General features: G+C 36.7%; 1 protein-coding gene across 2 annotated transcripts in view; it reads right to left on the bottom strand.

Moving 5' to 3' along the window:
* The window catches only part of UGGT1 (UDP-glucose glycoprotein glucosyltransferase 1), a 117,859-nt gene extending 90,959 nt beyond the window's left edge, over positions 1-26,900 (bottom strand). For both annotated transcript variants that reach the window (XM_035726582.1, XM_035726581.1), the window contains exons 1-8: positions 26,684-26,900; positions 21,286-21,421; positions 16,467-16,549; positions 13,875-14,005; positions 7,199-7,311; positions 4,445-4,619; positions 3,210-3,306; positions 1,976-2,054 (exon numbers count right to left, since the gene is read on the bottom strand). In XM_035726582.1, coding sequence (XP_035582475.1) covers positions 1,976-2,054; positions 3,210-3,306; positions 4,445-4,619; positions 7,199-7,311; positions 13,875-14,005; positions 16,467-16,549; positions 21,286-21,421; positions 26,684-26,741 — 872 coding nt within the window. In that variant the 5' untranslated portion in view covers positions 26,742-26,900. The remainder of the gene's footprint in view (positions 1-1,975; positions 2,055-3,209; positions 3,307-4,444; positions 4,620-7,198; positions 7,312-13,874; positions 14,006-16,466; positions 16,550-21,285; positions 21,422-26,683) is intronic.
* Between the last annotated feature and the right edge of the window lie 816 nt (positions 26,901-27,716).

A 27,716-nucleotide genomic window follows, 5' to 3' on the forward strand; every position in this document is an offset into this window, starting at 1 on the left:
GCTCAGGTCATGATCCCAGAGTCCTGGGATGGAGCCCTGCATCCGAGCCCTGCAGGCTCCCTGCTCAGTGGGGAGTCTGCTTTCCCCTCTGCCCCTCCCCCTACTCGTGTTCTTTCTCTCAAATAAAATCTTTAAAAAAAAATAAGCTAATATAGAAAATTACAATTTTAAAAACCATAAAATTTACAGATTAAAAAAATGAATCACTACAATAGTGATTCTCTGTGTCAGGGAGGGGGAATGGGACTGAAAATGGGGGAAAAGGGGACCCCAACTCTACCTGTAGTGTTTTACCCTTTTTTTTTTTTTAAGTAAAAGAAGGCGTATGTTGGAAACAAACTTGATAAAGAGTTCTTTGGAACCGAAAAGCAAGTATGATTACAACCATCAATTGTGGGTGTTAAGTACATGTGTACGTTCTATTATTTTCCATACTTTACTAATTTTCCTAGTTTCTCAAAATAAAACTGGAAATATATCGCTGCCAGTCCCAAAATGGATTTCTTTCAGCTCCATGCTCATAAATCCTTTAATCACATGAATAATACAACTTAAGCTAACCAAGATTATTGGGTTTCCTTTAGTTATATCTTGAAATATAGTACATTCTATTTAAAGCTAGTAAAACAGAAGTTTTAAGACGCAGATATGTATCATTTAGATCAGACAACAGATGGCTGGTAGAGTAATTCTGTTCCTTTAAATGCTAGAAACTCAAAATTTCTTAAATGCCATATAAAGTAAAATATTTACTCAGATTCTTCACCTTCTGACCAATTCATTTTCAATCAGTTACTACAAAATCTTCTTCATGATAAAAATATCAGAAAATGGTCCCATTACTTTAGATAGCTAAATAACTATTCTGAATGTCCACAAAAGAAAATGTCTTCAATACTCTACATACTAGCTCTGTGCTCTAAATACATAAGATCATAATGCTATCCAAAAAGCAAACATAAAAAACATGAATATGAAGAGATTCTGAAAACCTGGGTTCAATAAAAATGGAATTTGACTGCATACTAATGAGGCCCAAACTGATGTTAAACACAAAGAAACATGCATATGCATAGGATGAACTGAACTTGTGCACAGAAATTCAACATGAACTGAGTCATCTCTGCTAACCTGTTAGCCTGATTAAGTCATTTCACTGCGCCAAATATTAAAGCTCAAGTATATGAAACTGGACCTATACATATATTTTCAGGATCCATTCCTTTACCAACAACAACAACAACAAAAAAGCCCAAACAAACAAAAACACAAAAGCCGAAAAACCTCACTGGGGCTGTCCTAATTAAGATTTCCAGATAAAGCAGAATTCAGGGCTCTAAACAATTTTCAAGGCTTAATAGAAAAATAACTATTCAAGACTCTAAACAATTATCAAGGCATAATAGAAATAACTACAACATTTAAAATAACAACTAAGAAGAATTTTCAGCTATAAATTTCTATGATACTTCCATAAAATGCCTATGAAATTTTCTTCAAGAAAGCATCTTTTATCCTCTTTCATATAAAGGAAAGTCTAATATATTTCAACTGAATATACCTTTTTTGTATTGTTTGAGGCTATGCTTAGCTTAAGTAAACAGCTATGACCTCTCTCACTTAAAATATTTTTTATCTTGAGAAAAATTGAGTGAAACAATTAGATGTTCCTATTATGTGAATCAAAAACTGGAATGTAACTTTATGTCATCAACTGCAAGGCCCAGAAACGGAAATCAACTAAAGCCATAGGCAGGCCACCTTAATATCATTTAATAATAATGTGCTTCGGATACCTGGAGATCATAAACTATACAGTAAGTGAAGTGGTAATTGCTTCGTATCAGATTACATATATAAAGTACTACTGAGAGATCTGTAACTCGGACAGTAATGAGAAAGATGATGCTTATTAATGGGAGGAAGCCTGGAGCTTTAAGAGAATAAGGGCATTTCCCAAAACAATATGCCATACCTTAATTTTCCAAAGAGGAACCCCTGAACTTCATCAATGGGATCATTTTCACCAATCACTGTGGTGTTTACCTCAGTTCCTACAAAAGCACAAGCAAATACATGTCTAATTGTTTAGAAGGGAAATTAAAATGTTATTAACCTAATAAAATTTGAATAATGGAAAGCAAATTAGAAACACCTCAAATTATAATACCATTTAAAGCACTGACTACCTCAACAAACATTTTGCAGGGTATTTTTTTAAACAAACAGAATAAATGTGTTTTTCAATATATCTTGTGTTCTGGAGAAAGTAAAAATGGATTTTTTCTTTACACTTTGGAAAATTTTATATGTTAAAAAGCTCAAAATTAATACCCTTAAAATTATGAACAGTGGATTTTTCAGTATCAAAATTCTGAAGAATCTGCAATTAAGCAACTTAATCCTAAGTATAATTATTGAGAACAAATGATGAAATACTAGACTATCCTCCATTTACTCAAACCAATCATTAAAATGAGCGCATAAGGAAGAAACAGACTGCACATAAAACTTGTGGTTGAGGGCACCTGGGTGGCTCAGTCGGTTAAGTATCTGTCTTTGGCTCAGGTCATGATCCAAGGGTCCTGGGATGGAGCCCCATGTCAGGTTCCCTGCTTGACAGGGAGTCTGCTTCTTCCTCTCCCTCTGCCCCTCCTTCTGCTCATTCTTTCACTCACTCTCTCTCTCTCAAATAAATAAAATCTTTGGAAGAAAAAAAAAACTTGTGGTTGAAATAATGAATTCAGAACTCTAGGGTAGCATGATAGGAAGTATATCCATTAAAAAAAAAAACTATTCCAAATGCAGAAAATAATAAAAAACACAAAATTATTCATTAAGTATAAGATAGTTTTAAGATTTCACACTGGGTCACATATCAATGGCTATCTGTGAACTACATATCATCAATAACAACAGCTACAATTATTGAACTTTTTGTGCAAAAACACTGTGCTACCTTCTTTACTTAGACATCTTATTTTCTCCTCACACTTTAGGAGGCATATACCATTATCTGCGCTTTACAAAGAAAAAATTTAGGACCTACAGAATTCACTTAACATCACCCAATTCAGAGGTAACAGAACCAGAATTCAAACACAGGTTCATCATACTCCTAAATCTGTTATTTTGCATTAAGGAAACAAATTCCCTTTCACTCACATTTAAAGAAAAGAAAACACATTGGTCTTAATTTACAAATTCACCTTTCACCTGAGTATCATCCTTGGCCTTGTACTCAGTGCTCTTAATTGCCAACTCCACACCATAGCCAGAGAGGTAAACAGGCTCCTTCCCGGGATTCTGCAAGCAGAGTAAGTATTCCACCATTACTATCTGGTTCTTTACATGTCACAGTGTACAGGACATGAGGATGTTAATGTCACATAGCCACCACCCAGGATTATGCACTCAAAGTATATTTAAACTTCCATGGGAATCCCAGCCTCCTTTAGATTTTGTATCCTGCCACAATTATGGCAATGGGAATTCCAAAGTAGAAGCAAAACCAGATGAAGGGACAGCTGACAGGGCAAAAGTAGCCAAACCATGTGAAGAAATGGAGAAAAAGAAAAGAAAGTTCCAGAGCCTACATAGCAGGGTTTAAAACTGATGAGGTTTCAAACCCTGAAGTACTTTGTTGGGACCATGTGTGTTATGTGTTCATTTTTAATTGAAATTTAAATGTCTTCAGGTAGGGTTTGGGCTGACCAACTATCACAGGCTTACCATCATCCTGAATGAGGATGGCGCTTTAGATATTTTAATCTTTAGTAACAGCAATAAAGCCCGGAAAGCAGGGGGAAGGAGAATAGTTGCCAAAAACTGGATATTAAAAAAAAAAATCTGTTTCTATTCATACAAATTTTCATTTAAAAATTTCATTTTACTTGTATGGACTTACCACTCAATTTTACTGAGCTTATTATGACACAGAAACTTTAAAGGCTGATATGTTTACATACATACATACATATATCTATCTATCTATATATATGTAGATATATATAAATGCTAAATGTTACAAAAGATTTTAAAAACTTAATTTTAAATCAACTCCACTTGTTTTTATCTCTTTAGAAATCCTCCCTTTTCCATCAAATGAAAACGTTCCAAAATGAAAAAAACGGTTTGAAAGGAACGGAATTTAAGAATCAGTTTCAAAAAAAAAAATCAGTTTCACAGTATGCTGATCACATTAAATCTAGAAAATATAATTTACAGAGTTCATTTCTAAATACAATGTAAACTTTATAAGCCATTTTTAAGCATAATTGTTTTATATTTCTTCAGAAACGCAAAGTACCTCCTGTGTGCAAATAACAGATATGATAAAAAGTAGTTCAAATAATTTTATAAAGGAGGAATATTATTAGCTTACATGCTAAGGTCATGCTGCAAATTAACATTTATAAAAGTTCTAAAATAAATCAATACTTACAAGTATATAATGTCTGAATACATAATTGATTTTGCCTGCATTGCTTTTTGATATAAATTGGCGGTGGAAATTATAAAATTCCTCATAACCAATCTCAGAGTAGAAAATCACCACTGGGTTTTCAGGATTAGATGAGGGGTATCTGTGATCTCCTTTGAACAATAAAGGTTTGGGTCTGAAAATAAACATTAAAAGCTTAAAACTTTTTTTCAGTTTTTATTTCAATTCCATTTAGTTAACATATAGTGCTATATTAGTTTGAGGTATACAATATAGTGATTCAACACCTCCATACAATACCTGGTGCTCATCACAAGTGCACTCACTCCTTAATCCCCACCATCTATTTCACCCATCCTCCTACCCCCCCTTAAAATTTTAAACTTAAAAAAGTTCTTAAACACTAAAAACAGTATAAGATGTAGCTACAGCAGCAATAACTTAAGATTATAAGCAACTTAATACAAAGACTATCAAAATCTGAAATAGTTTTCAGTTAGTAAGAATACTGTCAGGTATTAGTCTTACTTATTCATGCCTAAAAATAATAAAAGTATATTATATAAATACCAACTATAAAAATGCAGGCTTTGATTCATAATAGTTACCAATTCCTAAAGGAGGATGAAAGGCAGAAAAAGGAAACATATCCACATTTCACAATACTAAAACTTTAGTAAGTTTTTCTGCTATATAGATTATTCTTTTTTTAAAAAAGATTATATATATTTTAGAGAGAGAGAGAGAACGTGAGCAGGGAGAGGGGCAGAAGAGAGAGGAGAGAGAATCTCAAGCAGACTCCGCACTGAGCACAGTGCCCAACGCCGAGCTCAATCCCACAACCCTGAGATGAGGACCTGAGCTTAAACAAGTCAGATGCTTAAATGACTGTGCCACCCAGGCACCCCTAAATAGATTATCCTTTTATCTGAAAACATAAGTACAAATAATGTGAAAAGACAGGATGACTTTAAGCACATAAATGCCAACACAGCATCTCCCTCCTCTATATTTTTACTATTATGATCTTCCTACCAAATGATTTAACATTTAAGTTTTCCTCCTGAATTTTATAACTCCACCCTCAAAAAAAATTCCCTAATAATGGTATCAAGATATTAATAGATGTTGGGGGCCTCAGTGGCTCAGTCAGTTGGGTGTCTGATTCTTGGTTTCTGCTCAGGTTGTGATCTCGGGGTCATGAGATTAAGCACCACGTTGGACACAGAGCCTGCTTAGGGTTTTCCCTCTCCTTCTGTCCCTCCTGACTCACTCGCTCACTCTCTCAAAAAAAAAAAAAGATATTAATCGATCCTATTGCGCAGACTTTATGACCTGCCATTCCCTCTTACAATAAACTATGTTATTCCATCGAAAGTAAAGACATATAAATACAGATGTTCACTATAGTCTTACCATAATAACAAAAACAAAAAAAGGAAACAATTTTAAAAACTATCAATAAAAAATGACAGGACATTCTTACATAGTTATTTTGCACGTGTTAAAAATAATGAGGTGCAGGGCGCCTGGGTGGCTCAGTTGGTTAAGCGACTGCCTTCGGCTCAGGTCATGATCCTGGAGTCCTGGGATCAAGTCCCGCATCGGGCTCCCTGCTCAGCGAGGAGCCTGCTTCTCCCTCTAATCCTCCCCCTCTCATGTACTCTCTCTCTCTCTCACTCTCGCTCTCTCAAATAAATAAATAAATCTTAAAAAAAAAAATAATGAGGTACATCTACATGTACTAATGGGAAGAAACCTCTTGTAAAAATAAACCTACATACCTGTATAAATTTATAACCACAGAAAAAAGTCTAAAATAATATGACAAACCATTAAAAATAGTTACCATCTCTCAGAAGAGGAGACACCATCGCTCTTTTCTTTATGAAGCCCTACATTATTGTTTTAACAAGTTAAAGAGTTTTTTTAAATCAATTATGTTTACTCCAAGGGAACAGCACTTTACCACGCAAGCCATTTAGAATGTCCATTCCTGGACCTGGAGATAGCTGGAAGATGCACCCCATTTTCTGGTTGTCATTCTGAGTAAAAGGCTCTCATGCCATTTAGTGAGCAGAGAACAAGTGCTGGGTAGATAATCTTACTAAAGAAGAACTACCCTGCCTAAAACGCTCTTCTGGTACAGCAGAGCAACACCACAGAACGATCACTATTATACCATTTATAATGGCATTAGAGAGAAGGTACAATGCAATTAATGCCACAGCCAGACAACAAGAGGCACCTATTATATCTGTCCACCACAGGAAACCTACCATTAAGCAAAAAAGCCAGCCCATTAATTACCAATTTAATATTCAAATTAAGCTTGCAATTATCTTTTAAATAGTCTCCTTTGTCTGAAACTAATAATACGCTGAGAGATCATTATCATTAATATCATTACTTCAGGCACCGGCTTTAATACACAGGTATTCTTTACTAAGCTAATGACAAAGCCTATGTAATTTCTCAAACAGTCATTACTAAATAAAAACAGTAACATTAAGTACGCTTATCTCCATTTCAAAATGAGATAGGGAAAGAAAGGTTAAGTAATTTGCCTAAGTTTACAAAACTATTTTAAGTAATGGAGCTGGGATTCAAATCTAGTCAGTCTGGCTCCAGAATCCATACTCTAAGCAACCGTACCTACAGACTATAAAACCCGTAAGAAAAAACCCGTAGATCTGATATACAAGAAAGCATAATGCAATGCGTGACATTTACACGAAGAAACATACAATCTACCTTTCAGATGCTGTGAGGAGAAGAGTCTCAAGGGTGTCAAAATCACAGGTCTTCTTTCCATGCACAGAGAAAAATGAATTACATCCTTCTGGTGGAGGCTCATCAGCTGCTATCTGCCATTTAAGACACGAGATATTCTTGTAATGATCTCTAACCAAAGAGTAAGGACATTAATACTCTAAATAGGTAATTAGATGGCAATGAAATAACATCAGTAAAAGCAAAAATTAACATCTACTGAACCCCCATGATGTGACAGGATTTAAGAGTTTTTATGCATCATTGTTTCTTACGTTTTATTTCATCTAGCTCCTCCCAATATCACCCCAATAGGTAGGTGTTAATATCATCCCCAAAACAGAACTTTAAAATTCTATCTTAGAAAATAACAAAAGGTGTCCAAGGAATACAGTATGTACCTTGAAGAAAACTAAGCTTACAAATTCCAACTTTAAGCATCAAAGTGTAACTACACAGTCCCTATTAAGTATTTTAAGTCCATATAATAAATATAATATGCAAATTAACTTGGAACCCCTCTCTGAAATAGGAAGAATGACATAGAATCTAAAAAAGTAACTGGATCTAAAAAGGAATATAGATGGAAGATAAAATTATCTACGAAGCATAGTAAGATATTCCAGGGAAAGGCTGAATGAGACATGAGTTTATGTTTAAAGTGAAATGCATAAATGCCAATGCATAATGAGACAAGTCAAGCTGCAACTTTAATGAGAGGCATACTGAGAAGAATGAGTATGAGATGGGAAAAGAAAGGATATAGTGACAAGTACTGCTGTGTGCACTGATGTCACTTATGTAATACATTAATATTAAGATGTCGTTTTCTATAAATGTAAGAGAAATAATTCAGAGGTAGAGAAATGGAAAGCTTGCCATGAAAAACTGACATGAAAACTTTTCATTACATTCTTCATTTTTTTGTGAATTATTCTAAAACTTACACACACAAAGAAAAGAAAGAATAGTATGATAAAGCCCCATGTACCCATGACCCAGCTTCAATATTATCAACTCATGGCCAATCTTATTTCATCCACCTTCCTGCCACACTCCAATGGATCATTTTGACACAAATCCCAAATAATATTTCATTTGTAATGTTTCAGTGTGTCTCAATAAAAGAGAAGAGATTTTTTTTTAAATACCTCATTATCACCCTTTTAAAAAGTAATAAAATTCTGCATAGATGGCAACTGGCAATATAGTTTTTCAATCTTCCCAAGTTCCCTCATTAAAACAGAGCAACTAGATAGCCAATAGAACACATATAACAAACTGAACAGGAAAAAATATCCCAATGACATAAGACCTGCAGGTATCAGATGCCATGGAGAAGGAAGCAGAGGGATGTTTAATAAGAGATTCTGATGATCCTGACAACAAGAAAACCAAAGAGCCAACAGGTTTTCACTGTAAAGAATGGTGGGCCAATGCATTTGTTCAATCTAGTACTAGGTGAGCACAAGGAGGCCCATGAAAAGGTTAAAGGGCTTAGGGCAGTTTAGCTGCTCTGAACTCTCAAAACTCACAGGCTAGGAGACTTGCGAGGACAGGACCCCAATGTAAGGAGAAACTGCTGAGGGTCCAATAAAACTTGGAGAGCGCAGAGATATAGAAACAACTAAACAGAAAGTCCAATGAAAGTGCAGGAGGGGAATAAAGGAAATCTCAAAAACCATACCACCATTTTTTTTAAGCCACTGTATTTTTTAACACTACCTACAATCAACAGAAGAGGGAGCCATGCCAACCTTTAAAAGATTAGGAAAACCAATTTCACATCAAAAGGAACAGAAAAGTCTCAATGTCAAATCCCACACAATGCTAAGAAAAGGGAGGGGGAGGAATAGAGTAACATCCTTATTTTTATAGATGAGGACTGTACAACAGAAATTTTGGCAACAACAGAAATCTTCTATATCTACACTGTCCAATGTGGTAGCCACTTGCCACCTGTGACCATTAAACACTTGAAATTTGGCTGATGGAACTGAAGAGCTAAATTTTTTATTTCATTTAATCTTAGCTTATTTAAATTTAAATAGTCACACATGGCTACTGGTTACCATACTGGAGAGCATAGCTAATAAAACCATGTCAGAAAAACACAGCCAAAAAACAGATGGAAATGTGAACGACTATTTCAAACAAGTTAAAATATATCAAGAAAATTATACTAGATGTAAAGAAGAACCTAAGGCAGAATTAGAAAAACTCAGAAGTGAGGCAGAAGACTCAAGAGAAAAGAATCTGTAAAAGAGAAATCATTGTAGAAATGAAGACTAAACTAGAAGGGGCACAAAAACATGAGAAGTAATGATTTAAGAGAAATAGATGATGAAAGGAGGAAATATTTAAAAATCAAAAAGAAATAAAGAGAAAGGAATTCAGAGAAAGTGACAATGAAGCTGGGCAAAGAAAGTTCAACATACAGAGAGAGAGATGATATGAATTCCAAAACAAGGGACTAAAACAAACTATAAGTTTTTAAGAAAACTTTCTTAAAATAAAAAATGATCTGAAACTCTGTATTAATAAGAACATACTGGATACCTGAGAATATTGACCCAGAACAATCACTCATCAATTTTTTCAGTCATAATTCACTAGAATATAGTGTAAGCTATATTAAAGAAAAATTAAAACTCCTTCAGGCCTCTAGACAAAAAGACCAAGAGACTTTAAGGGAAAGAACATTAGATTATCATCCAACTTTCTGCAAGATTTTATGCTAAAAGAAAATGAAATATGTTTTAGTCAAGGAAAAAAGATATAAAGCAAGGACTTTATATCTAACATATATAAACATGCAAAACTGAGGAAATATTCTTCCTATGAGCCCCTCTTGAGGAATCTACCAGTAAGCAAGAGTCAGGAAAGCCAACTGACTAGAGACATGTAGCAAAAGGACTGGTTGTGAGCATTAAAGATATAAATTATTTACAGAACTAAAACAAAATGAGGGTTGAAGGGGAGAGAATAATATGAAACATCTATGCTCTAGGTAGAATATATTTATTTTTAAAAATGGGGATAACTAGGCCAAAGAAAAATTTTTAACTGTTTATATAAAATGTAATTGTGGGGGCACCTGAAGTGGCTCAGTCAGTCTGACTCTTGATCTCAGCTCAGGTCTTGATCTCAGTTCAAGCCCCGCACTGGGCTCCACGCCGGGCGTGGAGCCTACTTAAAAAAAAAAAAAGAAAGAAAGAAAGAAAATGTAATTGTGGAAACGGTATGACTACTGTTATTAAGGTTACTGTGTATGTAACGTGGATAAAACAAACAAACCACAAGATAGTCTAATTCTATCATCCCTTACAACCTTGAGAACCAATATTCTCAGTGTGGAAGAAAAGACAGATGTAACAAAGTAGTCCTGAATTTGAATTGGAAATATCAGTATGAACTCATGAAATATTTCATCTTTGCATAGCTTTATATATTTTGCTTTTAGATATGCACATAGTCACTTCCTACCTCTGCCCATTTAAAAGGTCTAAGAACAAGGACCAACCCATTTGCAATGAGTATCCCTAATGCCTAGATAGTGCTCTTAAAATACCATTCCCACCAAATGAAAACAAACAAAAAATTTTAATGAACCTCCTAGAGAAATAGCTGATCTCAAATTTAAGGTCAGAGATATACAAGATAAATCTGAAACTACTTACTATACCAGATAGCAAGGAAGCAATCAAAGACTACCCGCATTACATCAAAAGAACTCAGTAGAAGACTCATATTTTGTTTTCTGAAGTTAGTACAAAGCTCAGCAATCAAAACAGATAGTAAATACATAAGTATTTACTAGTAAATACATAAGTAAAACATTTACAGATAGTAAATACATAAGTAAAAACATAAGTAAAGACATATCAACCAATGGAGTAGAATAAAGAGCCCAGAAGTAAACCCTCATATATACACTCAACTGATTTTCAACAAGGGTGCCAAGACCATTCAACAGAAAAAACGACAGTCTCTCAACAAACGATACTGGGAAAATAGGTATCTACAGGCAAAAATGAAAATGGACTCCTACTCTATACCATATACAAAAATAAATTCAAAATGGATCAAAGATCTAACTTGAGAGCTAATATGGTAACCATAGAACTCTTAGAAGAAAATATAGGGGTAAAGCTTCATGACAGGATTTGGTAATGACTTCTTGGATATGACACCAAAAGCACAGGCAACAAAAGAAAAAATAGATGAAACAGACTTCATCAAAATTAAAAATTCTGTGTATCAATGACACTATCAACAGTGAAAAGGCAACCTAAAGAACATGAAAAAAATATCTGAAAAGTATATATCTGATAAATGATTACAACAACAACAAAACAACAAAAACAATCCACCTGAAAAATGGGTAAAGACAAATAATGGACAAATCTCCAAAGAAGATACACAGATAGCCAATAAACACATGGCAAGATGCTCCACATCGCTGGTCATTTAGGAAATGAAAATCAAAACTACAAGACACCACCTCCTACCCATGAGGACAGCCATTATCAAAACAAAGAAAATAACAAGTGTTGGGAAGTATGTGGAAAAAGTGAAATCCTGGTACATTACTGGTGGGAATGTAAAATGGTGCAGCTGCTGTGGAAAACAGTTTGGTAATTCCTTAAAATGTTAAACACAGAATTGCCACATGATCCATGAATTACACTCTTCTGTATACACCCAAAAGAACTGAAAACAGAGACTCAACCAGACAGTCATAAACCAATGTTCCAAGCAGCATTATTCACAATAGCCAAAGGAAGAAACAATCCAAATGCCCATCAACAGATGAATGGATAAATCGAATGTGTTGTATACATCCAATGGAATATTATTCAGTTATAAAAAGAAATTAAATTCTGATACATGCTACAACACGGATGAACCTTAAAAACATTATGCTATGTGAAATTAAGCCAGACACAAAAGGACACAGTATGATTCCACTTAAATGAGGTATCTAAAATGGACAAACTCAGAGATAGAAAATAGAATTGTGGTTACCAAGGTGGGGGGAACGGGGGTACGGGAAGTTATTATTTGAGGAGTATAAAGTTTCAGTTTGCAAGACAAAAGGAGTTCTAAAGATGAATGGTGGTGATACTTGCACAACAATAAGAATGTCCTGAATACCACTGAACTGTACACTTAAATTAATGGCCAAGATGATAAATCTTACTTTATCTACATTTTCCCACAATAAAAAGAGTTGAAACAAAAAACTAAATGGTTAAAGTAAAAGGATGCTGTGAATCAAACTCATTCAAAAACCTGGTAAATAGCAGGAAAGACTCAATCACGTATTCTGCCTTCCCCGTGTGAACAGTACCAGGTGAGGATATGTACAACGACAAAAAAAAATGAGCGTCACCAATTCACAACCCCCAAAGAATTAATGGATTAAGCATAGAGCAGTAATGACTGCTAAATCAAAAAGAGAAGAAAGACATTAGGTATCTCCTCATGAAACAGAGCACTACCTTTACACTTGCCAAAAGGATGAAACACAATTCTCATTGAGCCTCTGGATCAGCTGCCAATGTGAAGGAAACAGAGGACAGAGAATAAGTTGAACTGCATCCTGAGTATGTGATCAACAAAATACAGACTGTGAAAAAATTTATTCAAAGAAAGGAAAGGGATAGAAGAAGAACTTGTAAATTCAACGCTCCCCACCAAAAAAAATTATCAAAATTTTAATAACTCGGCAAGCCTAAACTATTGTGTGGAGATGCACTCTTAGGCAATATAATGATAAAGAAGTGCAGCAAGTCATTTCAACAGAGGTTGATAAAGTAGTTCCTGCTGGAGGGTGAAAGGTAGCTGTGATGAGAGCAGAGCACAAGAAGGGCAGACTGCCAGAGGGCCTGGCTAAGTTCTATTTCTTGACCTGAAGTAAAATTACAAGTGCTCACTTTGCAAAAATTCATTACACTATATATTTCTTGTGAGTGGTTTTCTATGCCTGTTTTATTTTATAATAAAATAATGGTTTTAAAACTAACATTTCTTTTACATCAAATATATGATTGGTGTATGCTCATCTTCACTTCTCTCTTTTTTTTTTTATGGGAGTCTGTTCAACTCAAAATCCAACAAGATTCACACAATGCATTAAGTTGACGCATACTTTAAGTCTCTCCTGAAGTTCTTCCTTCCCTCCTTTCTTTCCTTATAACATTTGTTGAAGGAATCAGATCATTTAACTACAAATTTTCCTACATTCCAGATTTTCCTGTTACCCCTGTGATATTGCTTCATATTTCCCATCCCCTGAATTTCCTGTGAACTGCTTTTAGATCTATAGGCTGTGATCAGATTCATGGTCAACTGGTTTAATACGACTATGCCTCCTACACTGTGTTGTATAAATGAAGTCTGGTAGTTTCATTTTTGTGTGGATATTCTTTTCTTCTTAAATGAAAATAAGTGCAAATTATGGTTTTTTACTAAAAAAAAAAACCTGTGATCTGAAGATTTGTCAGCTTTGCTTTCTGTTTATAAAGAAATCCTCAGAAATTTCAATCAGAAAAGTTATAGCTCTGTAACACAATGCCAGGACAATCGCAATATATCCAATCATCATGTTATACAACCCCTAAAAAATACTGTTATCTCTAAGCACTGAACTTACCTGCTGGAAGGCTTGAATTGTAGCTGAATATGAATGAAGGGACAGACAAAATTTCAACAAATTCTGCTGTAGAGGTGACAGAAACTGAAATGCAGCTTCTAATATTGCATGATAATAGGAATAATCAGTACCTGTCAAAGAAGAACATTATCCAAAATAATTATATACAACTAGACATATCCAAATAAGATAGTTCATAAAGTATAAAGCTATGTGTTATAGAGGTATATGGTGGCAAAATTTTACCACTATCCTATCCTGAACTGTTGTCAAATGCTTAGAATTCTCTAGAGTACAGGAAGTAATTGGACTCTTCCTCTCTTCTTCCCTTTGTTCACACTATTTCCTCTACCTGGACCGCAACTGTCCCACTTACCTGGATGACTAACTCCTACCTACCTCCACAAGAGGAATTCAGCTGTGACATCACCTCCTCTGCAAAGTCACTCCCAATCCCTACCCCATGCCTCACTGGACCAAGTACATCTCTTCTTTGGTCCCATAATATTTTTCTACTTACCTCTTTCACTTATCACATCATTTACTAAATTATTTACTATCTACCTCTCCCCAAATAGTTTTTGAGCCCCCATAGGCAGAAGTTATAATGTATTTATCTTTGTATCCCCAGTGCCTACCATATGTTTGTTACCTACTCAAATAACCCAGCAAAACTGAGCAGTGTGATGAGGAAGTACAGAGTATTAAAGGATATTAACAAAATTGTAGTTTGGAAAGAAGCATTTAAAAATTGCAACAAACTATCTGAGAACGAAAAAAAATACATGTACCAGTATCAAAAAATCCCTAGGATATATTGTTAAACCGAAGGTACAAAACAATGTACAGTTGACCCTTGAACAACACAGGGTTTAGGGGCATCAACCGCCCCATGCAGTCAAAAATCCACGTATAACTTTGACTCCCCAAAAACTTAACTACTAATAGCCTACAGGTGACAGGAAGCAATACCGATAAGATAAAAGTCAATTAACACATATTTTGTAGGTTATATGCAATTTTATACTGTAATCTTACAATAAAGTAAGCTAAAGAAAATGTTACTAAGAAAATCATAAAGAGAAAATAAATTTAAGTACTATACTGTGTTCACAGAAAAAAATCCGAGTATAAGTCAATCCATGAAGTTCAAATCCATGTTATTCAAGGGTCAACTGTACACAGCGAGCTATCTTTTTTACTGTAAGAAAAAATGAGAAATAAGAATACATACGATGTATTTGTTGTTAAAAAAAACAAAACACTGAAGGCTAAACAAAATAATTTAAGTAGTTATAAAAAGCAGGGGAGAAACAGGAGCAGGGACAGGGAGAGAACAAGATTTTTCTGTATAAGCATTTTATAAGCTTGACTAGTAAATCATATATTATGTATCAAAAAAAGTTTTTAAGGAATATAACTTTTTAAAAAGCAAAATACAAAAGATTCTATATGGCATTAGCATCTTCTAAGTAGAAAAAGACATCAGAAAGAAATACTTAAGATGTTGCCAGAATGTTAATGGTCAATACCTTTGGGTGGTGGGACAATGAATAATATTTCAAATAAAATATTTAACATATTTTTATGATCACTTCCAAGAATTCATACCCCCCAACTTTAACCAAGAACACATTATCATTTATATTGAGGAAATTTCATTTTAAATGTCAGAGTTCAAATTTCATTATAAAACCTACTTCGATAAATTTGTTTTATGAAATTGTAAACTAAAAGTAAAATGATTTTTTTCAAAAATGCAAACAATTCCAGTTGACTCTAAATTATGTTACTCAAACTACAGATGCTTGCTGAAACCTTTAAATACTAATATCACAAAAAAGAAATTCAGACTTGACTTTTAAAATTTGTAATATTTTTAATAAAAATCAAAAAGTTAAAAATCAATTCAGTTAAATATAGTAGTCAGATTGTTTTCACACATTTGCTCTTCAACAAGGCCTGTCAATGTAACATTCAAGGTTTTAGCTACACGTGTAGCCAGATCTTTGACTAGTAATGTTTATACTACAAACATCTACAAAGCTTACACTGAACTAGAAAGTGCAAATGCACATTATAAACTGTAAACAAGTGATACAGTTGACATTGTCATTCATTTGATATCTTGACACTCAAGTTGTGGGTGGCTGGCAGGCATAACGGAAAACATTTTGGATGGCACTAATTTAACGATACCAAACCTAACATAATAGATTAGTTGTGTAATTAGTTCATAACAAAAGAAAAAGGGAATAAAATCAATGGTAATTAAGTTAATACTTAATACTAAGTAATTTTAAATGAATCTGACTTCTACAAAATATTCACATAGCACTTCTAATAAAACAACACAAAAGAACAAAAACAAGGGAGGTGGGAGAAATCAAAGGCAGTGCTTATAGCCAAAGTTATAACCTGCTTCAAAAGTATTAGTTTGTGTTGGGTCTGCTGGCCACCATCTCAACTCTAGTCATTAAAGATAAAAACATTTTCCATTAATTGCCATGCCACAAATACTGTGAAAGAGACCATTTTTTTCTAATATTTTCCCAGATACCAAAGTCAAAGAAGCATTTGCTTCAATTTTACCGTGATGATCAGATGATCCAATACTTTGACTGGCTTCTACAAAATTCCAAAATTTCTCTTGACTGTCTTCTGCTAAAAACTCACTGGGAGAAAAGGGGGGAAATATCAGAAATAAAACAACTTAATAAAATCTTCTAATATAAGCTACATTACTAAAGAAGAGTAAAAATGGGTTTTTAAGTTTCCAAATGTCCAGAGTTTGGCTTTTATAATATATATTATACACAAGCATGTATAATATATATTCTAATGATAAGCAAGTCTTATTAGCTTATTGGCTATTAATAACTAATTAGCTTAGTAGCTTATTCACTTATTCATATTAATAGCCTAATAGGTATTCCATAAGAAACCTGGAATAATAATGTAACAAGAGGGAAGTCCCAATATAAATAAAGCTTATGAAACCCCATTTTGTGAAAATGCTGTTGGTAGTAGAAGTAGAATTCAGAACTGATAATTCTGGTACTAGTTCTGCTCACTTATTTTCTAAAAGACCTTATAAAGAACAAAAAATATGTTTTGCCTAAGGTTCTCCCAAGGAAAACGTGAACCCTAAAAAAATTTCTAGGAGACTAAAGGAAGCATGTTGTAATCTTTTAACATCCATAAATCCAAATTTTCAAGATCACCAAATTTCAGTTTAATAAAATAAGTTCTTAGAACTTAACGCCACCTTAATTTTTTCTTGACTTTACTCTACGGATCTAAATAATGGCCATTCTAAATTTCCCTTCATTCCAGAGTCTAAAATCCCTAAAAGAAAATGTGTGTACTGATTGAATGATTCATGTAAACTGGTTATCTTCTCCTCTGAGAAAGAATACTAATGTAGTGGTGATCTTTCACTGTCTTAAAGCAAACTACAGATCTGGATCTCAGCTTACCTAGCCAAAGGAAGACTTTCCCATTACTTGTCAACACTGGGGTGTACAACTCTCACTCTACTCCACAGCTAGACACAGAAATATGGGAAAAATAAGAAACATTTCCTGGTAATACACAGCCTCTCTAAAAACAGGTTTCTGAAAATACCCATTATCCTAATGTATTAAATGATTTAGTACCTCCTTGAATGTGGCATTTTTCTAGGCTTTCTAGTAACTAGCACAGACATTATACCAACCCTATAATAGCTTATGATCAAGAAAACAGATACTGGGGCGCCTGGGTGGCTCAGTTGGTCAGGCGACTGCCTTCGGCTCAGGTCATGATCCCGGAGTCCCAGGATCGAGTCCCACATCGGGCTCCCTGCTCAGCAGGGAGTCTGCTTCTCCCTCTGATCCTACCCCCCCTCATGTGCTCGCTCTCTCTCTCATGCTCTCTCAAATAAATAAAATCTTTAAAAAAAAAACAAAAAAACAGATACTAAGACAAATAGATTATGATACGCAAATAAAACGCTAAATTCATGAATTAAAGCTGCATTCACAAGATAAGCTTGTGGAAGAGGGGGAAGGGATAATACACTCAAAGGCCGTAATGGTGAGAACAAGGATTCACTGAAGCTAAGACCTTCCTGTAAAGGCCATCTGCAAATAAATATATGCTCCTCATATAATTACAGGAATCTGAAGTATATGTTCTTCTTCATCCCCACTGCATAAATAAGTCTTACAACATCTAAGTTTCAAACAGTCTTAAGAAAATTATTGACTAGATCCACTGAACTAATCCAGGAAGGTAAGAACAATACAAGACAATATTAAAAGGAATGCTGCCATTTGTTTACAGTATAATTTTTGTTTGCTTTTCATTTTAAATTGTTTTTAGCTTCTTATTCTTATTCCATGAGTAAAACATCTACAGTTTTTCAGATGAAATTATATGATGTCTAGGATTTGTTTTAAAATATTCCAGCAAGATAAGGGAGGAGGGTGGTGGTAGTTATGGATTACTGGACTTGAGTTGATAATTGCCAAAACTGAGTGACATGTAGAGGGAGAGCACATTATATGTACCATTCTCTCCACTTACAAATGTTTTGAAAGATCACAATAAAAAGTTTTCAGTCTATGACAGCAGAAAAAAAAACACAAACAACCTGAATGTCCACCAGATAGCATAAACCTGGTAACAAACTTGGTTTCTAGATTTCCAAAGTTATTGTTGGAGATCAGAATTGGTCTTCCTTCCATAAAGAACTAGAAAGGGAAGGGAAATGAATGTTTAAGGAGGGCTTACTATGCGACAGCCACTATGCTTGGTATATTCACCCATGCCCTTAAATCCTCACAGCCACCCTGATTTATAACCGCTTTTAGAATGAAGAAACTGTAACTCAGAGAGGTTATTGATTTGCGTAAGGGCACAGAGTTAGGAAATGAAAAATCTGGAATGCAAAATCAACTATTTGATTTATATCTCTATCATGCTACATTCTTGGGCCATTATAGTATCTAATACTCAGTAAATGATTATTTGTTTCTATTTTAACAATAGCATCTTTATTTATACAAGATTTCTGTTAGTAACTATGGCTGTTTAAAATATATTCAGTGTTCTACTTCAATTAAATATATATCACTTCATGAACAACCAGAAAGCTACAACTGCTTCATTAGGATCAGGCCTAATCTAAAAATATACATGGGAATATTTTTAGTCCCTAAGGGCTAGATGCAGGGAAGGCAAAGTATCTGTGGTAGCTGCATGCCTCAATGTGTAGAGATGTATTCTGTCCCCTCACCCTCACTTGGATGGACAATGCTGTGATCTGCCATCAACGTCTGCCATGGATCTGGAGGGAAGAATAGTGGCCTCAGCTACTTCTGTAGGGAAATATCAAGGATTTCTAATATGCGCAACTTATTTCTGAGTTGCCTAGATTGCCATTACCTTGGCAAAATGTCTGCAAATAGCCCCAGAAGAGGACTAAAAATAGTCAACCAAAATGGCAAATGGCCAGGAAATCATGAAAAGGGGCAATGTTTGTGAAAGGAAAAGTTGGTAGAGGAAGCAGTATATATCATTCACTTCACAGAGATCAAAGAAACTGAAAAAAATGGGTTAATTAAGGCTGACAGTTTTAACATGCTTTTTCAAAAGTCCCCTAAGTATATGCCATAAGAATCTTAAGACAATGTACAAAACCAAAAAATTAGTGTAAGAGTAACTGAGAACTCAGTAAAGAATGTCAAGCAAAGTATTATAAAACATCTGTTACAGTTAATTGCACAAAATTATTTAGAAAGTATAGTAAACCTCAAACACTTAGATTTACACCAGACAAACCAGCCAAAATAAGATGGGGCGGGGAGAAGGTCAGCTATTAGAGTGCACTCAGGCAGCTTAGATCTCAAACAACCTTCGGTCACTTCACTTTTATAAGTGCCCTCTCTAATAAAGTTCGGACACTGGAAGAGCTCAATCCATTTATCAAATTATAACACTGCTATGAAATAAATGCAGTAGGAATTTTTTCTTTTGGCCATTTTATTGTTGAGAAAAGGGAGGCACAGAGGAGTGATACAAGGTTAAGTCTGATCAAAAGAAAGTCCATGAGGCTCCTCAGCAAGCTAAAATCAGATCCTAAAAGTCCCACTTCCCCACTAGTCCTCTTATCAATACCAAATGAAGCTGTCTCCTTAGGAGATGCAACTATTCATAAACACAGTCACAACAAAAACTCTTCATTCACATTTTTCTAGGGATGAAGGAGGAAATGTTAGAAGACGAAATTCTAAGTTGAAGAGTACAAAGACAGACCAAAGTTAATTGCAGCAATGCAACAGTTCAAATTTCTAGCACTATCAAATTCTGAGATTTACCAACTGCTTGCTATTCAATCTACCTAAATTTATGCTTTAGGATGATTCTCTACAAGTCCTAGCTATATATTATTTCAGATACAATAAAAATCAGTTTCCCTCTATAAACAAAAAACTGACTAAAAGAGAGGTATCTGGTTATTTATATTATAAACACTAACTAAAAAATACAGTTGGAATACAAAATTTCCCAAGAAATCACTGACTATATTGTATTTTATAGATTTTAAGACACTGTCAATTTTAAGACATATCGTTTTTATGAAACACTAAAAAGGAAAATGTTACTGATTTTAACTGTAAGATAACATCTTGATTTCATTAAAATGTATCTTAATTTTGGAGATGTTAAAATGTGGAACATGTAAATCTTAGATAAAATCTAGCCATGTCCTCAGCCTCCCCTCTGCGTTCTTGTATCTCAAGATCTTCTTCCAACTTCTTAGAAGGAGCAGGCCCTCTTTCCCCACATCTTGCCAAACTCTCTTCTATCTCTTAAAACCTTTTTCAAATAGGGGTGCCTGGGTGGCTCAGTCATTGAGCGTCTGCCTTTGGCTCAGGTCATGATCCCAGGGTCCTGGGATCGAGCCCCGCATCGGGCTCCCTGCTCCTCAGGGAGTCTGCCTCTCCCTCTCCCACTCCCCCTGCTTGTGTTCCTTCTCTTGCTGTGTCTCTCTCTGTCAAATAAATAAATAAAATCTTAAAAAAAAAAAAACCTTTTTCAAATAAATAGAAAAATTCCTTTAAGTACAACTTTCTCTTCTTTTATTACCACATGTACACCTTTTTTGGAAGATAGTTTAACCAATTCAATATATTTGTCCAAAGAAGTCCCTAAGTATCTCTACGAATCAGTATTATCTTATCCTACTGACAGATTCTGTGTTCTAACAGCCTCTGACTAGCACACAGCACAATGCACACTGAAAGAGGCGCTGACTAAATGCATGTGATGATAATCTCGCTGCCTAAAAAAGCTCCTGAATACTCACTAGAAGATCCCACATTTTTACTCAAACACGTTAAAGGAAAAAAAGATGTGTTCTTACCTGACTTCTAACAACAACGGAGTGGAAAACCATTTTGTCGTAAGAGAGGTTGTAATGGCTTTTGAATCTGCCTTTACTGAGGAAAACAGCCATAGTCCAGTGAATATAATCAGAAGTCCCATTTTATAGCAAACCCCTAAAAAGGAAAAAAAAAAAAAAGGTTTTGCTACAAAGAAATGTTTAAACCTGAGTCTTGATACTTAGCGACACAAAATAACATGAAAATTACAGAAATGGAAATGTTTCTAAAATGTAAGGGCACCTACTATCTCCATGGTTTCAACTTGCTGAGTGACTGATACATAACTCAAGGAGTGTAGATCATACACTCTTTCCTACAAAGACTCCATTTCATTTCCCAGGGCGCCTATACTATACACAGGTATAAAAGTCAGTCGGTGGCACAGGAGGGTGCACACAAACATACTTTACGAAGCATGACCGTAAACAAAGCTGAGGCAGATGAAAATGTAAATGATGGGTATGAAATGGTGTCCGCCCAAAAGTCCTAAACCAGCACCTCGAAATACGAACGTATTTGGAAACAGGGTCTTAACAGAGGTAATCTAGTTAAAATGAAGTCATTAGGGTGGGCCCTAATCCAATAAGACTGGCGTTCCAAAAAAGGAAAATGTGGACAGAGTGACAGGCATGCAGTGGGAACACCATGTGAATAGACACAGGGAGAATGCCAGGAAAGATGGAGGCAGACACTGGAACTATACTGCAAACCACGGAACTCCTAGGGCTAGCAGATGCTGGAAGAGGCAAAGAAAGACTCCCTACAGATTTCAGAGGGAACATGATCCTGTGACACCTTGATTTAGAATGTGTCTGGCCTCCAAAACTGGAAGAAAAGAAACTGTCATTGCTCTAAGCCACACAATTTGATACTTTGTTACCACAGCCTTAGGGAGCTAACCAATGGGTCTCGAGTATAAATACAAATAGCAAATACCGAGTTCTGAATGAAGAATGTTAGAACTCAATGGGTCCCTATCTACAAAATAAAGAAGTGGGGTCACTGGTAAATTGGCATGGCCATCGAATGCAGGCCTCCTGAACTCAAGCACAGTGAGGTGTCCAGATCATTTCAGAAAAAGGCCTCCAGCTACAGGCTTCTTTGGCCTGATTTTTCATCTCAGAAGTCCGCCTCATAGAACCCTAATCAGACTTCCCCCAGGCTATATAAGTCAGTATCTAAGTTCCACCCATTTGAATGGGAACCCAAAGAGGACATGAATATGTGGGAAACACCAAACCAAAGTTGTGCTTCTGCATGCTAATGTCTGGTAAGGCTCACCCCAGGCTCACCCCAATTCCTTGAGATACTGGTTAGAAAAGCTATTGTTTGGAGGACCAGTCAGTACCCTCTTTTTACAAAAAGCATTAACATTTGTGCCAACATCCTGCTTCATATAACACACGGTATCTCTAAAAAAACAAATGGTCCAAAGCAAAATAAATTAAACCAAATAGAAAAGTTACTTTAGTTCAGGCACTGCGAGCTTAACTAACTGATTTAATTGGCTAATTAATATTAATATCCCATTTATAAATAAGCATGCATAAATAAATAAATAAATAAATAACCAACATTTGTAAAGACTAGGGCTAACCAACTAGACCCCTGACACTGAAACCTGTTAGCAGTGATTTCTGGCTGGGGTGGGAGGTGGGGTGTGGGGAGGGTGGCCCTTTCAGAGTGTAGCAAAAGTTATTGACATTTCCTACAGAGGGGGAAGCAAGGACCGAAACTTTTACATATAACTTCAGACCACTCAAGAACTCTTAGACACCAACCCCTACAGGCCCCTGGACTATAGCCTCAGAAACCTACTCTGCATGATAGAAAAACTTGGTGAGTGAAAAGAGAGAACCTTTCAGAGTCAGAGACTTCTGATAAATTACTGTGTTTGCTACTTACTAGCAGTTTAACCATAAGCAAATTCCCTAGTAACTTCTTCTAGCCCTTAGTCCTCCAGACTCTGAATTAGGAGTACCAGTATCTGCCACACCAGGACACTGTGAGAATGAAAAAGCAACATGAATATCGCTTTCTGAAGTGCCAAGTACTATACCAGAATTAATTGTTCTAATAAAAGACATTCTCATAAGAAACCACCTTCTAGGGTGCCTGGGTGGCTCAGTTGGTTAAGCGACTGCCTTCAGCTCAGGTCATGATCCTGGAGTCCCAGGATCGAGTCCCACATCGGGCTCCCTGCTCGGCGGGGAGTCTGCTTCTCCCTCTGACCCTCTTCCCTCTCGTGCTCTCTATCTCTCATTCTCTCTCTCTCAAATAAATAAATAAAATCTTTAAAAAAAAAAAAAAAAGAAACCACCTTCTAAATTACAGAATAATAATGCATCATCATTATTACATGGGCTCAAAAAAATGTCTTGGAAATACATTTTCTGTGGTTAGGGGAAAAAAAAATCCTCCCCAAAAGTCACAAAACTTCTAAACCGGAGACAGAATACATGAACTATGTTCAAGCAGTACTGCACTACAGCTCTGTTTACAATTTGCCCTGAAGGGGCCTAGACATATAATCCCAAAAGTGGTAATTCTGGACTGGAAACTGGACACCACTGCCAGTAACCCCAGGCAGGCTGCATGCATAGAGTGGGGAACAGGGAGTGACAAGAGGTCCCCCAGGAAACATTAGCATTACTGAGCAACTGCTCTGGCCCAAGCATGGTGTCAGGTACTTTGCATATACCATGATATCTAGTCCTTCCACACAACTATCCAGGAGAAGTGTGGCAGCCATATCTACTTTGTTCACCACAGCAAACAGCACAGTACCCGGCAAACAGTAGATATTCTACAACTATATTGCATAATGGCTGAAACGCTATCATTCCCACTTTAAAAATAAGAAAATGGAAGCTCAGAGAGGCTGAGGAACTTGCCTGACTAATAAATAGCAATGCGTGGAACCCACGTCTGCCTGTTTTTAAGTTCTACAATACCATGCTATCTCCCTGGTTGTCTGGTTTGGAAGTATAAGAATTCATACTGTGCTGACCCTGACTGAGCTTTCTTGTGAGAACCAAAACAAATCCAGGGACTTTCTAGGGGCAGAGTCCTTGGGATATAGGTGACTGAAGAAGGCACAGTTTCAACCTGAAACCAAGCATGACAGCCTGAAGTTGGGACCAAAGCGAACTGACCAACTAGCCTGACAGATCTGTATTCAGGCTTGCTTCGGGGACAGAATGTGAGCTTCCTCAAGAGCAGGGAGTTTTGTCGGTTAGGGCCACACGCTTAGCATAATGCCTGGAACACAGGAGGTACTCCAAATGAAGTAAACAAATACAGGCAGGCTTCTTTCATTAAGGGAAGAATGAAAGCAAATAGAAAGGAGTGTGACACCAAGAGGAAAGATGCTACAAAAAGCCTAGGACTTAAGAAGGGTTAAAATGAAAACTCTATGCACCAAGACTCACCCAGAGATCCCCTTGAACTATTTTTAAAAAAGAGAGAGAGTTCTTGGGGCAAGGTTTAGCACCACTGGAGATGACAGAGAAAAGTGGACATTAAAGGAGAGCTTTCCTGCCTAGACCCCACATCCTTGATGCCACAGGCTAAACTACAGGAAAAGACTGTTTTAGAGAAGAACTTCACTGAAGTAGCCTTTTGTTTGAGAATGCCTTCATTTTATGAGAATCTTATCACTCTGATCCTAGTGGTCCTTAAATGTTGCTAGTAAATATGAATACTGTGAGAAATAATAGCTGTCAGAATCTACAATGTGGCATTGCATGATCATAAGCATAATGCCTGCGGCATGGTGGGTAAATTAAAAAACATTCCATAATAAGTCCTAGGTCCAAATGTATTATCTATAAGATCTAGTCTGTGGCCCATTTTCCTTAGTTTAAATTAATGACTATCTCCTACTCATTGATCTACAGTAAGATATTGGAAATATTAATAAAAATTGTATTATGGCAAAACACTTTTCGGAAAACAGAAGAGGCATAAAATTCTAAATCACCAACTCCTTCTTTTTCCATTTCTAAACTGAAGATAATAGCTGACAAACTCTTAAAAAACCAACTTGCACCCTGCAAGTTTATAGACAGCCATCTGAGCTTCAACATACATAAACAGTGAGGAAAAATATTAAGAAGGACCGTTCTTGAGAAATAAATTTACTTCCCAAATTATTAAACTTAATATGCATTTATACCTATTAGCAAGACCATTTGCTGTGAGTCACATAAATCTAAATTTTTATAAAAGTAGTTACTATACATCTGATATGAAAATGATCACAGGTAACTGCAGGAAAGACCTAACAGAATTTTCTACATAGTTCAGTTTCTTCCCCTCAAGTTAAACGTGGGCTATAACGTTGTCATGCTACTGTACTAAGCAATGTTTATTTCCTTGATTAAAATGAGTGTGGGGCACCTAGGTGGTTCAGTGGTTAAGCTCAGACTCTTGATTTCCCCTCAGGTCATGATCTCAGGGTCGATAGATCAAGCCTCCCCCTTCAGACTCAGCACAGAACCTGCTTGAGATTCTCTTTCCGTCTCCCTCTGCCCCTCCCCCTACTCTCTGTTTGTTAAAAATAAATAAATAAAATCTTAAAAAAAAAGTATCAACTAAGTTTATCAAAAGCAAGCCAAGTGGAAAAGCTACAATTATCCCAAATTTTGTGGTGTTAAGTAACTATTTTAAGTGTCTTCAAACATCACACTAAAACTGGCTGGCAAGTGCATGATGAATGTTTCCAAGATAGTGTAGCACAGTAAGGTATAAGACCTCCGGACTTCAAATGAACAAAATATGCTAGTTCTCGAATCTGGCAAGAAATGCAAAACAACCTAGTGATTTTGGCCAACGAAAAACAGTTCACATCCATAACTTATTGGCGATGTACGCAGATCTTATTCTTCTGGCAGGTCCCACAAAAAGTGAAACCGGATCATCCAATCTCCAGCCAACAGATCCTCGTATTTAAATGAAAACGGCAACCAATATGCATCACGCGAATTCATTTTAGGGAAAATAGAAATCTATAAAAACATCAAGTCGTTCTCCAATCAGAGTCCTGCAAACTGCTGGTTCTCAATCTACTTAGGGTCAGGTTTGGTGTAAATTCAGGTTAGGGCACTTCCCCCACCTCCACGGGTCTCAAAGCTCTTCAATGAAGGCTCAAAACCGCTAAAGAGAGCCCGCGCCACTCTCGCTGAAGCGATACCTTGCCCATAAGACCACTGAGGGCAACTTCGGGGACTCGCAAATAGGGACAGGACTGGGGCACGGAAGGGGAAACTGAGTCAGGGAAGAAGCGGAAGCTCAAGGTGACCGGCGCACGGGGTCGCCTCGCGTCCCAGACCCTGTCCCCGTCCACGAGACCTCCCCACGCCACGCCAGGGGTACCTGTCACCGGCCGCGCAGCCGCGACACACGCGCCGCCCGCGTCCCCCTTCCTGCCCATGCTGGGGCCGCGCTTCGTCCGCGACGATGCCAGCGACAACGCTGGGGCGGGGCGGTGACGGTGGCAGCAGCGGCTGCGCCAGTGAGCGGCCGACACGCGCCTTTCCCGCGGCTCCCCTCACAAGCCGGTCTCGCAGAGCAATAGCCTCGCTGCCTACAGCCTTTTACTTCCGCTTCCTAATGGCGAGGGCCGGAGGACTTCCGGCTACCGAGTCGCGGTCGGGGCAGCCTAGAGCGTCGCATGGTCGCCATCTTGTATCGGAGGAAGGCCTACTTCCGTCTTTGGTCGCGCTGTGTAGTGTAGTTGGGGAGGTCGGCACCTTTAAAGTCTAGGGAATGGGACTAGGGCTGACCGCTGAAACCGAAAAACCGTACCAGGTGATAAAGCCGCGTACCGGTTTCAGCCTCTTTTCCGATTTGGACTGTGGGGCACTTCGGAGTGTACTTCCTTAAACCCTTATGTTAAAAAGCTTTGCTGCACAAGGGGCAAAATTGCTTAATGTTTTGAGCATCTGGGACTTTATCTTAGCCCCTAAATTTTTATAACCACCGTTCCTGGGAGCGTGGGGAAAGGGAGACTTTAAATTTATGAGATGAGGGACGCCTGGGTGACTCAGTCGTTAAGCGTCTGCCTTCGGCTCAGGTCATGATCCCAGGGTCCTGGGATCGAGTCCCCCATCAGGCTCCTTGCTCAGTGAGGAGCCTGCTTCTCCCTCTCTGCTGCTCCCCCTGCTTGTGCTCTCTCTCTCTGACAAATAAATAAATCTTTTTTAAAAAAATTTTTATGAGACGATTTTAGCTTATACTGGCAGCGACAACTTCTGTGCAAAAGACTACTTTGTCCTTGGTTTTTTTTTTTTTTTGGCAAATATACTATGCAAAATTGTTTTAGAATATGTGACACAGGGCAGATCATTTTACCCACCCACAAATGAATACCTCTTTGGAGTATATATTTTAACTAAGTCAAAATGAA

This window comes from Zalophus californianus, chromosome 3 (assembly GCF_009762305.2).
Source record: "Zalophus californianus isolate mZalCal1 chromosome 3, mZalCal1.pri.v2, whole genome shotgun sequence".
Classification (NCBI taxonomy): domain Eukaryota; kingdom Metazoa; phylum Chordata; class Mammalia; order Carnivora; family Otariidae; genus Zalophus; species Zalophus californianus.